This window comes from Mastigoproctus giganteus, chromosome 12 (genome assembly GCF_048544385.1).
Source record: "Mastigoproctus giganteus isolate SK-2022 chromosome 12, ASM4854438v1, whole genome shotgun sequence".
Taxonomy (NCBI): domain Eukaryota; kingdom Metazoa; phylum Arthropoda; class Arachnida; order Uropygi; family Thelyphonidae; genus Mastigoproctus; species Mastigoproctus giganteus.
Window position 1 is genome coordinate 50684770 of NC_143586.1, and position 12482 is coordinate 50697251.

Below are 12482 nucleotides of genomic sequence, written 5' to 3' on the forward strand. Positions count from 1 at the left end.
CTGCCATTTCTTGTAAATACAAAGGCGAATTGTGCATAAGCGAATTCGGTTCGTGTTATATAAGATATCGTTCCCCTATTTATAAATCGTGTATGATCGAATTCGTGTAGTGTAAACACGTGTTATACGAGGACTGACTGTACCTAAGTACAAACTAATGATGGTATCGGGTTAACATTTTATTTTTAATACGTTATGCAATTTTAATAAATTCATTACATTCAAGAAGTTGTTTTAAAGTTTTATTAACTATTAAAAAGAAGTATCTTCAAACACTACTGTTACTGGGATTTCCTGATGAAGAGGTTTGCCAAGAGGAAATACATGGGTACCACTGCTTTACAGCATTAAATTTAAACTAGAATAGAGTGATTGTAAAGCCAAGCTTATCTGCAAAAAAAGATCTAGATCTAATCTTTTAAACATAAAAGATTATGCAATATACGACCCCAGGGGCTCATATCTGATGAGTACGAACTTGGCACACCCAGGGTCCTGAACTGGATATCATCATTCTCTCTCTCAGGGTCACTCAGAAATTTTCTTTTTGCCTGGTGCAGCAAAAGCCTCAGGCTTCCTTGCCCATATGGCTAATAATAATAATGATATGAGGACAGGTACGAAAATAATGCCTCCTAATTTTTTGCTCTCAAATGTGGTGCCATAGATCATTTTGTATATCACTTGAGTGGTCAGTAGAGGTCTCTAGTTTCACTAGAGACCTCTACTAGAGTGGCTCTGTGATTGGTCTTGAGTGCAATTCATGGATAGTTCAAAATGATCAATGTTAAAGATATATGTATCAAGCAAGGAGTGGTGGTTGAATTTCTTACCAAGGAAAAACTGTGCCTATTGAAATCCATGTGTGGCTCAAAACTGTTTATGATGACAATATTGTAGATGTGAGCACAGATGTTGGTAAGACACTGAGTGGGAAGTGACCCTGGGTGTGCCAAGTTCGTACTCATCAGATATGAGCCCCTGGGGTCGTATATTGCATAATCTTTTATGTGACATTACGGTGGACATATTGTGTGGTTCCCCACAAATCTGTGTTAAACTCTGTGATGCTGTAAAAAAATTGCAAAGCCAGTCAATGTGGGTTGTGTGAGTAGTGTTGTTTGACTGGCCTTTTCATTACTGGTAGGTTCAATCATCAGGAAGGAGCTCTCCAGCATCCGTCCACTGGCACAAGGAGCCAAGTCAGGGAGTAGAATAATATCTGAGATGCTGTCCACACTCTTGCAAGAAAAGAGTGGGGAGTAGCCAAGGAAAGAGCAGAGAAGAGACAGGAAAGTGGAAGACAGCAGGCAATGGTCAAGTGTAGGCACCACCCCCAGGCAAAAAGGAGCAAGCATCTTAGGCACAGTTGGGGGGAGTCCTGGAGAAGGACTATGGGTAGGGAAAAGAGAACAAGTAAAGTTCAGATTAAAGAGTCAGAGATTGTCACAATGGTCAACCATGGCATGGCACCGGTGGGTCACCTAGTTGGGTGGCTGCTAAGGATCTTCCTGCCAAAGGGTGTGCCCTGAGCCAGCAATAAGAGTGTGTTAGGAGCCCAATTTGCAGTTTCATGGCTGGGAGTTTCCAGTGCTGAGTGTCAGTTGCTGTGTTGAGGAGGTTGTCCAGGAGTAGTGCTAGGAAGTTGCAGGTGATGCCAGCAATGATGAAATACCTTGTTGGCATAATTGGTCAGTGCATAGAAGGCATTGTTAGACTCCAATAACTTGGTTTCTGGCCGAAGTGATGTGAAGGTCTAAGAGTAGTTGGGTTCTTAGATCTAAGTATATGTTGCATGAGTGCATCACATGATCCCAACCTTCAGGTTCTCTGCGGGTACAGAGGGCTTCTTCAACTAAGCCAAACTCTAGAAGGAGCAGTGGCCAGTTAATAGGAAGGAAGCATAGATGTTAGGAAAGCAACATTGTTGACAACCCCTGAAACAGCCAGCCAGCAACATCATTGACAACAGACGAGAAGGAGCTGGATCGATGCGCTGTTCAAAGAGGACCACTGCATCACAACACACGAATTGTGTGATGCAGTAAGTATAGAGAAACCTGCTGTGATTACCACCATAAAGGAACTAGGCTGCAACAAGGGTTGCACCTGGTGGGTTCCGAAAATTCTGACACATGAGCACAGAGAAGCCCGGAAAATCATCTGTACGGAACTTCTCCAGCATGAAAGGAAAGGTTTTCCTTTCACGCATAGTCACAGGTGATGAAATTTGGGTCAACCATTATGATCCCTAAACAAAGAGACAGTTGATGGATTGGCACTATTCACAGCACAAGTCAAAAAGACAACCTTCTGTCAGTAAAGTCATGACGACAGTGTTTTGGGACAAAGATGGGGTCTGTGGACTTCTTAGAGTGTGGCACCACAATCAGCTCAGATCAATATGTTGAAAAAGTTGAAAGCCTGCATCCATAGAATTCGACCGAACAATGAGGTGGTTCTCCCTGGCAGTGCACAACCCACACAATGGAGGCCATTGCAAAACTGGTGTGCACTGTCCTTCCTCATCCCTCTCATAGCCTGGATCTTGCACCTTCCAGCTATCACTTCTTTGGCCCACTGAAGATGTACTCTGTGGAACCTATTTTGTGGACGACAACCAGCTAAAGCACAGTGCTCACGAAGCCCTCCAGAGCAAGGGTAAGGACTTTTACAAGATTGGAATATAGTATCTGACTCAGAGGGAGGAAGTGCATAAAAAATGGTGACTTTGTGGAAAATATTAATGATTGAGGATTAATTGATGTAAAAGGCATAGTTTTAGAAATTAAATTTTCGAAAGGAAAAAAAAATAGGAGACATTACTTTCGTACCGTTCCAAGTGTTTTAGTTTATAACAGCAATAAAAAGAGTTTCAAAAGAATGCTTAGTATATGTGACTGAAGATGAAATGTGTTGTTACCTTTTGTGACCCGCAGATGAAATGGAAATTCTCTGAATGGAATGTTTCCCGTTTCTGCCAGGCAGAAAAAAAAATAAATTCAGATTTGGCAAGGGTAAAGATAGTTTTGCCAGAATTTTTTTTTTTACTATAAAGATAAAATCCACCTTTAATTAATATCAGGTTGCCATACTGTTAATAAGCCTGTGTACTTAGAAATCATTAAGCACTTGAGAAATAAGGTACTAATACATACAACTTTTATCTCCTTTGTCTTAAACTTAAAATTGCCCCATTTCACACTAATACTGAAAACTTATCATCAATTGTGCTTTTATATATGCCGTATATCAGAAATTGTTAAAAGGCCACAATTGTATCCCTTCGTACATACATTACGATGTAATCATCTTGTCTTCTACAAATATCCACTTTTGTTTTAGGGTAAACACATCTTCTCCATTTTTTTCTAGCACCCTTATCTTCTTTTATATCATCTTCATCTGAATGGGTGAAGAACAACAGATTTCATTGGCCACTTGTGATCACTTCTGATGTAACAAACATTTGAAAAGGTATTCAGAATTTCCTGTCACAATGGAACTTTGTCACAGAGTAGTTTCCAATTTTTGTCACAAAGAATCACAGCAGTGCTTGTGCTTAATTTTTTCATATTCTATGGGCTGTGGTCAGTATGTCTATTTTGTGAGATGAAGGAGGAAAAAAGACTTGCTGGGAATGAGGGGGACAAAATCTACATGTTTAGATAAGCAGATAAAATAAACTCGGCCACCAAATGAAATTTTATCAACAAGAATAAATTATTTCACTCTGAAATCATAACACAGACATTCTTGAAGAGAAACACTGTGTAGCCCTATATGGCTGAGATGTAACTTTCTTCTTTTTAGTTGTGGGTGCCACTGTCAGTTTCATTTTGTGTATTGTTATTTTTTTTTTTGACTTTGACTATTAATTTAATTTTTATCATTATCTAGTATTTAAAACTGAAATCATTTAAACCAGATAATCTATGAATGCTTTGTTTATGATAATCCCCCCCCCCATTTTTTTTTTTAGATTATGTATGCGTGATAGATACAGGACTATTTGATGTTTCCTTACGCATGACTGATGGAAAAGATGCCGTAAGAATTTCTCTTTCTTTATTTGTTAAAAATGACATTCACACTTCCTGCTGTTGATGTATCACTAATAGCATATTATATAAATAGCAGAAAATATGTAAATATAAATAACAATATAATTATATGATAATGCTCTTTGTATTTAGACAAGAAAAAAATGTCAAGTAAGACATTTTTTTGAGACAAGAAAAAAATGTCAAAAAAAAAAAAAAAACAGTTCTCCTAACCTAAGTCAGATTCATTATAGCCTAATTTTGCACCAACAGCTATCAAACAACAAAAGCACTTTCCTTCTGCTGCACCATGTTCCAATAAAAGCAATGCAAGAATCAATTTTGTCTCTGCTGCTTTCAGTTGCCATTAAATGTCCCCCCACAAAACTGGCACTTCCCCAACCTACCTGACACTGCTTCAGTAGCATTTTAAATATCGTATATTTTTGCACCGCTTCTGTTTAAGTATAAAAACAGTACAGTCTCTACTGTTAACAAGCACAGACCATGTTGAGAAAAATAAAGGATAATAGAATTTTTATTCTCTCTCTCTCTCTCTTAACATTGTTAGTACCAACACATGCATTAATGTTGCGTTTTTATGTCCTTTTTGTCCCTGGCAGGCATACGCTGGTTTTGTTTCATCTATCCTTCTGACACAATATATTTTCCTGACTTATGCAACATATACTTATGCAACAGATAACACAGTGGCATCCTCAAAGGGAGAAAGCACTGGTCCTATAGCTACTTCCTGTAGGACCAGTGCTTTCTCCCTTTGAGGATGCCACTGTGTTATCTGTTGCATAAGTATAGACTAGTATTGAGCCAGTCAACTCAGTGCTTGATCTGTCCCTTTATTTTAATTCCTCCTGGGACATAACCCTTTTCTTCAAGCCTCTGATATTCACCTGTAGGAATGTTGAATTTGCACATAATGCCCTCACAGGCTTTGCATCAAAACCTCCTTTTGGCTGTATCAAGCCCCTCTACAGATGGACATAACCCTTCAAACACGAAGGAAGCAGCTTCAAAAATGCAAAGCTGGTTTCTTCATGTTTGCAGCGCATTACTGGTCTAGAGGCATAATTTTAAAAATAGGCACTGAACCAAAAGAAATTTAATTACAACATTTAAAACAAAAAGTACATACAAAAGTATGTACTTCACCATGTTATAAAAATCACAATCATGTGATACAGGCAACCCCTGTATAACACGATACTTCTACAACTCTGTTTCACTCTAACATGATTGATAAATTGTGGCAAACCTCACATAACAGTATTTTTCAGCTTTTGTGCAGGAAGAACCGTGCTATTATGCCAGATGTAATTTTTCAACTTTTCTATCATTTTTTATGAATCTCTACTGTCGACTCACTAGTTATGCAAAAAAAAAAAAAAAAAAAAAAAAGCATTGGAAAATCCCCATGTTAGATTCTGTGCTATCAAACTTGTGCTTATTTGAGACCATAAAAAATTGACTTCGTAGCATGCAGTTTGAGCCTTAAGGTTTTTGTAAGGTTATTTCGGTTTTTATTTGATCATTTATAATTTTGCTGGGTATGTATTAAACATTTGTTCTTAAGAACCACATTGGAACAATTTCTTCGTTGTGAATTAAATTCCAGTCCTAAATTATGCCTAAAGAAAGTTTTTAAAAAAAAAAAAAAAAATGCACCACTCAAAAGAAACTATTTCTATAGAATCAAAGATAAAAATTTTGGATCATCTTAAAAAAGGGGGAAATGGTATCATACATTGCAAAAAGTTTTAAATTTAAATGAAGCTACAATCTGAACCATAAAGAAAAAAGAGAACTGCTGAACAACAGAAAATTAGAACTGCTGTTTCTCCAGGATCTTTCATTTCTTCAAATATGACAGTTTGTCTCAGAGTGCCAATAATTGAGAATGGAAAAAAACACTCAGTAATTGGATTGACTATAAACTAAAGGGACTAAAAATCTATAACCATTTAAAAGAAAATGGAGAGTCTTCTAATAACCGGAAGTTTGTTACCAGCAAAGGTTGGTTTGAGCAATTTAAAAACTGCTTATCATTACGTAACATGAATTCAAGGGGAGAATGCATCGGCTGATAATGAAGCTGCCGAGAAGTATGCAGAGGAATTTCAAAGAATTATTGAAGAATGTGGATACACACCACATCAAGTTTTCAATGCCGATGAGACAGATCTTTGGGAAAAAAATGCCAAACAGAACTTTTTATTTCAAAAAACAGAAAACTGCACCAGGTTTTAAGGCATCAAAAATTGTTTTGTGCTAGCCACGCAAAACTATTTTGTGCAGCTTTTGGATAATGCACCAGGCCATCCAAAAGATTTAAGTCATCCAAACATTGAAGTAATGTTCCTACCACCTAATACAACTTCTTTAATTTAGGCCTTAGATTAAGGCATTATAGCTGTCTTTAAAATTCATTATATCAGAAAATTGTTACAATGGATGTTGGAAAAAAAATGATTCGGAATTTATTGAAATGATGGAGGCATGGAAACATTTTTCAGTTGTACACTGTATTGGAATCGTAGATTTATCATTCAAAGAAGTAAAACCATCAACATTAAATGCATGTTGGGAAAATCTATGGCCAGAATCAGTTCATTCAGGAAATATGGCTGTACTGGTAGAAAATGGGATCAGAGCAATAGTAGAACTTGCTAAGTTGGTAGGAGGGGAAGGTTTTGATGATATGACTATTGACGAAGAAATGCAGGTAAAAAGAGGCTGGCGAAGCAGAATGGTGGAAATGGCATTGGCAGTAAACTAAATCAATTCAGAGGATGATAGCACAGATAAGTTCCAAATTTTATGCTAAAGAGCATATAGCAATTAGAATTTTTTTTTTTTTTTTTTAAATAGAGATCCTTCGACTGAAAGGAGCGCAAAGTTCAAAAGCAAGCTTCAAGCATGCTTAGCTCCATACCATGAAATTTACAAAGATCTATCAAGCAAAAGCAAACAAACCCAGATTACTGATTTTTAAAAGTAAGCAGAAACATGAAATCTAGACACTAGAAGAACATTTAGAAAATGAAGATATTCTGAAACAGAGTTCTTGTTTGATTGTGTTTAACATCTATGAAGAGGAAGAAAATTAAATGAACATACATTGACTGACCTATGTATCACAGTTTGTAAGACATCTGTTCAGTTTTTTTTTTATAAAAATTAAAGTTTCCGATAGTTTTAAAAAAAAAGGTGCATTTTGTTGGCTTTTGGAACGTAACTCCCTCCCCCGTCTTGTATTGGTTCTTAGTCCCGTATAACATGATTTTTACACAAGATTTTATAGGAACCTAACTACCATGTTATACAAGGGTTACCTGTACTGTTGTAAAATAAACTTATAATTTATAGACTTCATAAAAATGTGTATATTAATTATATACCTAGGGAATTACATAAAAGTATACTAATTGTATTTATATGATTCTTATATTAATGTAATGAGCACAGTTGAGGAAAAATCCCTTTCTACATTGATGTATTTTTGAGTAATTTCAAGACCAAGTAAGAATCAGCTTCACCTACTTTATCAGATAAATGTATAATAACTGTACTACTAACAGTAAGCAATAAAAAGAGTCTCTTACCAGCTTTCAAGAATGACTCCCACTCAGTAGCTAGTGCATGTGTTCTCCTCTGAAGTATTTGTCAGTTGCATGATTAAAAAGGAACATGTTGGCCATTGGCTTATGTCATCATTTCACAAGATGTTCCACATTGTGCAGTATTCAAGTCTAGTTTCTATTCCAGCCACATCAGTTTTTCAACCGTAGTGTTTGCAAACTAAGTGCCTAAACCAGTATAGCAAACAAAGTGCCTTGCAAGTATAGTCGTGCTAGTACTTACAATTTATTTCCATAAAATTGTCATAATGAGATTGTGAAGATTTGTTAAAATTGCTTGATGCAATAGTCAATTGTATTGGAAATGGATACTGCATTTTTCATTCATTTGTAACACAAGAGGTCAAGTAAAATATAGGGAAATTGTATCATACTACTTATTTTTACATTATGTTATATATGGGAATTATATAGTTGTCATCAAATATGAATTGAAGCAACTGTTTTACCAGCTGAGCAGTGTGGTGAAACTCCACCCGGCATAAAACAGTTGAACTAATATACTCTCTCTTGAAGGAAGGAATTGTATGGTGTGGGAGATCGTAACAGAGAAGAAAAATGCATGGGATGCATATAAATTATCAAGCGACTCAGAAGCGTGTGGCAGATATAAGCTAGTCTGTAATCAGGTCACAAAGGAGGTTAGGCAGGCGAAGGCAGATTATGAGAAATCCTTGGCAAAAGGTGCTAAGAAAAACAGCAAGGATTTCTTTTCTTATATAAACTCTAAAAGGAAGGGGATGAATCTGATTGGTCCACTTGATATCGATGGTTCTGGTTCGACTATTGATGATCCTGCTCAGATAGCAAACAAACTGAATGAGTATTTTGCATCTACATTCACACGTGAGGAATTATTAAGGTGTGAAAATGGCAGAAGGTTATCAAATTGTAGCAGGATACTTAATTATTTTGTAATAACTGAGAGCAAAATAGAGGAGAAATTGTCGAAGTTAAACCTAAGAAAAGCACCTGGGGTGGATGGGATCTATCCAGTTATATTAAAGGAGGCAGCAAAGCAACTAAGCAAACCCTTAGCCATAATTATAAGAGCATCCTTGGACTCAGGGGAGGTTCCACGGACTGGAGATGTGCAAATGTATCCCCAATTCACAAAGGAGGATCAAAGGGTGACACGAGTAATTACAGACCAGCTAGTTTAACTTCTGTTCCGGGTAAAATAATGGAGTCACTGGTTAAAGATGCATTGCAGGATCATCTAGACAAGACTGCAGCAATAATTCAGACACAGAATTGGTTTGTTAAGAGAAAGTCTTGTCTGACAAATTTGATAGGATATTATGATGTGGTTACAAAGGAACTGGATGCAAAAAATAATTTTGATATCATATATTTGGATTTCAGGAAAGCTTTTGACACTGTTGCGCATAGAAGACTATTGTACAAATTGGAGCAGAATGGTATTAAGGGTAAGTTGCTACAATGGATAAAAAGGATGGTTAAGTGGGAGAAGACAGAGGGTGGTAATCAATGGGTGCTGCTCTTCGTGGACTAATGTTATTAGTGGAGTCCCACAGGGTTCGGTGTTGGGTCCACTGTTGTTTTGTATATTTATCAATGATATTGATGAAGGTATATCAGGCTTAATGTCGAAGGTTGCAGATGCTACAAAGGTTGGCAGGGTTGTTAATGACAGTAATGGCAGTGTGCTATTGCAACAGGATCTAGATAATTTGGGCAGATGGGCTAAGAAGTGGCAACTGAAGTTTAACCTTGACAAATGCAAAGTACTGCATATGTGTAGAAGTAACCCCAGAGAAACGTACCAACTGTGTGGTACTACACTTAAGGTGGTAGAAAATGAAAAAGACCTGGGAGTAATTGTGGCAAGTTTTCTGAGCAATGCAGACAGACTTCCAGCCAGGTCATGGGGTTTTGTCAATGATATACAGGAATTTTGCTAGCAGGGAAAAGGTGATTGTCCAATTGTATAAGGCAATGGTCAGGCCACACCTTGAGTGCTGTGTACAGGTCTGGAGGCCTCATTTTAGGAAGGATGTAGATTTACTTGAGCATGTACAGAGAAGGGCAACAAGATTGGTGAGGGGAATGAAGGGGATCCTCTTACCAAGAGAGGCTTAAGTTCTGTAAATTGCAGTGGCTGGAGACTAGGCACCTGCGCGGTGATCTGATTGAGGTGCGTAAGGCCTTGAATGGGTTGAGCACGCTGAATTCTGATGGGATCTTTCCACTTGTTCAGATTACGAACCTAAGGGGGCATAAATTCAAATTAAGAAAGGACAGATATAGAATAGATGTGCAGAAATTTGCCTTTAGCCAGCGGGTGGTTAATTGCTGGAACAAACTTCCATCTGTCGTTGTGCAAGTTGATAGGTTGAATAAATTTAAGGAACAACTGGACAGGCATTTGGAGGGAATGGTGTGTTTTTTTTTTTTTTTTTGGCTGATGCTGCATAAGCTCATACACTTGCTTTCTTGCATCACATGCTACTACAATGTTTATCTGTAATAATGGTATATGTTCTGGGAACATATTTGATCCTCCTCAAGGAAGAGGTCTATCACAAAGTTTTCTGTGAACTCACATGAAACAGTAACACACACACATATTAGGGAGGGACATCATCAGTAACGCATGGAGGCAGTGTTCCCCCATTCCTAAAAATTATGGGTGTTTACAACGCTGCTTACCCTTAAATGTGCCTCATTTTGAGCTCTTGATGAATACTCATATGGTGGTCCATGAAATGTTCCTAGGTCATATGTCATCCATTTCCATCCTAACCAAAAACCATATTGTAAAGTCAGTACAGTGGAGATAATGTGATGTTAAATGCTCCAGAACATAAGTGCTCATTATTTCATCAATTTTCAAAAACAGCTAATAGGAGTTTCAGCTATATGGATGGAGCTCAGGGTTAAATTAGCATATCATATATAGTGATATTTTGCCTTTCAAAGATACCATTTGCAAGAGGGATCAGAGCACTTTGTGGACTTCTGCCATTGGTACATCTGGTTCTTGCAATTTCCTCTTTGTACTATCAGACCATTATACAATTTATATGATAAAATCAGCTATAGCCAACACAATCGAGCAATGTCCTTTGCTGGGAGTTATGAAAACAAAGCAACTGTTTTCTTCAAATTTACTCAATTTTTCACAATCCATTTTGAAAAATGGGTCCAATTTTTTTTTTTTTTTTTTTTTTTTTTTAAATATTATTTCTGAATCACACACACACACAAGATATTACAGTTGTTTTGGTAAAGAAATCTTGATGCACAAAGTGAAATCCTTCATTTCAATACCATGACTTTTGCTTACTACTCTTATTGGATATGATTTTATTACACCATGCATAAGATGTACTTTGCATACCAATTGATTGCAGTGCCAAGTGCTGGTGCTGCAGTTTTGGAATTATTGTTATTATTATTAATTTTTTTTTTTTTTTTTTTGTATCTTTAATTTCTTCATGATACAAATGCTGTCTGTTCTAAATCTCATCTCTAGTTTTGCCACCTACAGGCATCTAAAGTGGTGCAGTTTAATTATAACTATCCTGTATGGGTTACTGTTTCATCCGGAGGAAACCCCCCCCCACCCACCCACACACACTCCTAGGCTAGGCTTGTAGATAACCAACTGGCTATTGTCTGGATACAATGTCAAATCCTCCTCTTTTACCGGTGTAACCTGTCAGTGTAGAGTTAGCTTTGTAATAAATGATGAGTTACCTATATGGGACAAAATCAAGCTGATTGGATAACTTAGAATGAAACCTCTCATTATGGTAGGACAAAGAAGAGTGAATCATTATGATTAGTGACCCATTCATGCAGATCCATCCTCCTGGACCTTTTCTGTGCTGCCTTAGTGACTCATACACCCATGGGTTATTACAGGCTTGGATGATGATGGTATATAAGAAAAAGTGAAAAGGATATTGAAATTTAATTTTTTTTGGATAAAGCAGTCATCTTTTTTGATCATTGTTAAGAATTTAAGTATACAACAAAAAAGGTTAATGAATTGATCTGAAACCATTTTAGTTTATTTTTATTTTATTTCCTTTCTTAGTTTCTTTATTTACTTTGCAAATAAGAAAAATAACTTAAATATGCATGGTATTATTACCCAATGTTAAATTAAATTAATAATTTAATTTTTTTTATTTTTATTAAAATTAACACACAATTTAAATTAAAATTGTACAATATAAATGACTTATGATGTACATTGTATTGTACATAAGTGATTTTATTTTGTTTTTCTATGCTTTATCTGTAATAATAGTATGGGCCAATAGTAAGGGCCAACATTTTGTGCTAAATAAGATTTTAATTGCTAATTTTATTATATTTAACTGACATTTTAAAGTTTATTTTTAGTTTGAGATTAAATATTAATAAATAATTTCTTTCTCCTCACTTCCATATCCTCTACAGCCAGCATTTGATTTGAGAGCTTCTAACAATATAGTTCATATTAGGACTTGTGCTGATTCTTGTCATGCTTTATGCATTCTCCTTACCTACCTTGCAAGTTATGAAGATCTGCTTCCTGAGCCTACTGGCTATCGAAGTGCAGAAGTAAGTATAACACTCTTGTAAAATTTAATAGTCCCTCAACCCCATGATTCTGTGATTAATGAATTACAGCAAATGTAGAGTATGCACTTAAAATTATGTATGCTGAATAAGAAATTTGGTTTTTTGTGCAATTTAATTGCACAGTATTCTTGATAAAATTAATTTTGTTAATTTTATTATACATATATTTTGTTTCTGTAAACTG

At 36.2% G+C, this 12482-nt stretch overlaps 1 protein-coding gene across 1 annotated transcript in view; it reads left to right on the forward strand.

Moving 5' to 3' along the window:
- Nucleotides 1-12482, forward strand: part of Atg2 (Autophagy-related 2) — a 359564-nt gene that overhangs the window by 215323 nt on the left and 131759 nt on the right. Inside the window, exons 27-28 of the mRNA XM_090386633.1 lie at nucleotides 3983-4050; nucleotides 12134-12277. Of these exons, the coding sequence (XP_090242759.1) occupies nucleotides 3983-4050; nucleotides 12134-12277 (212 nt within the window). The remainder of the gene's footprint in view (nucleotides 1-3982; nucleotides 4051-12133; nucleotides 12278-12482) is intronic.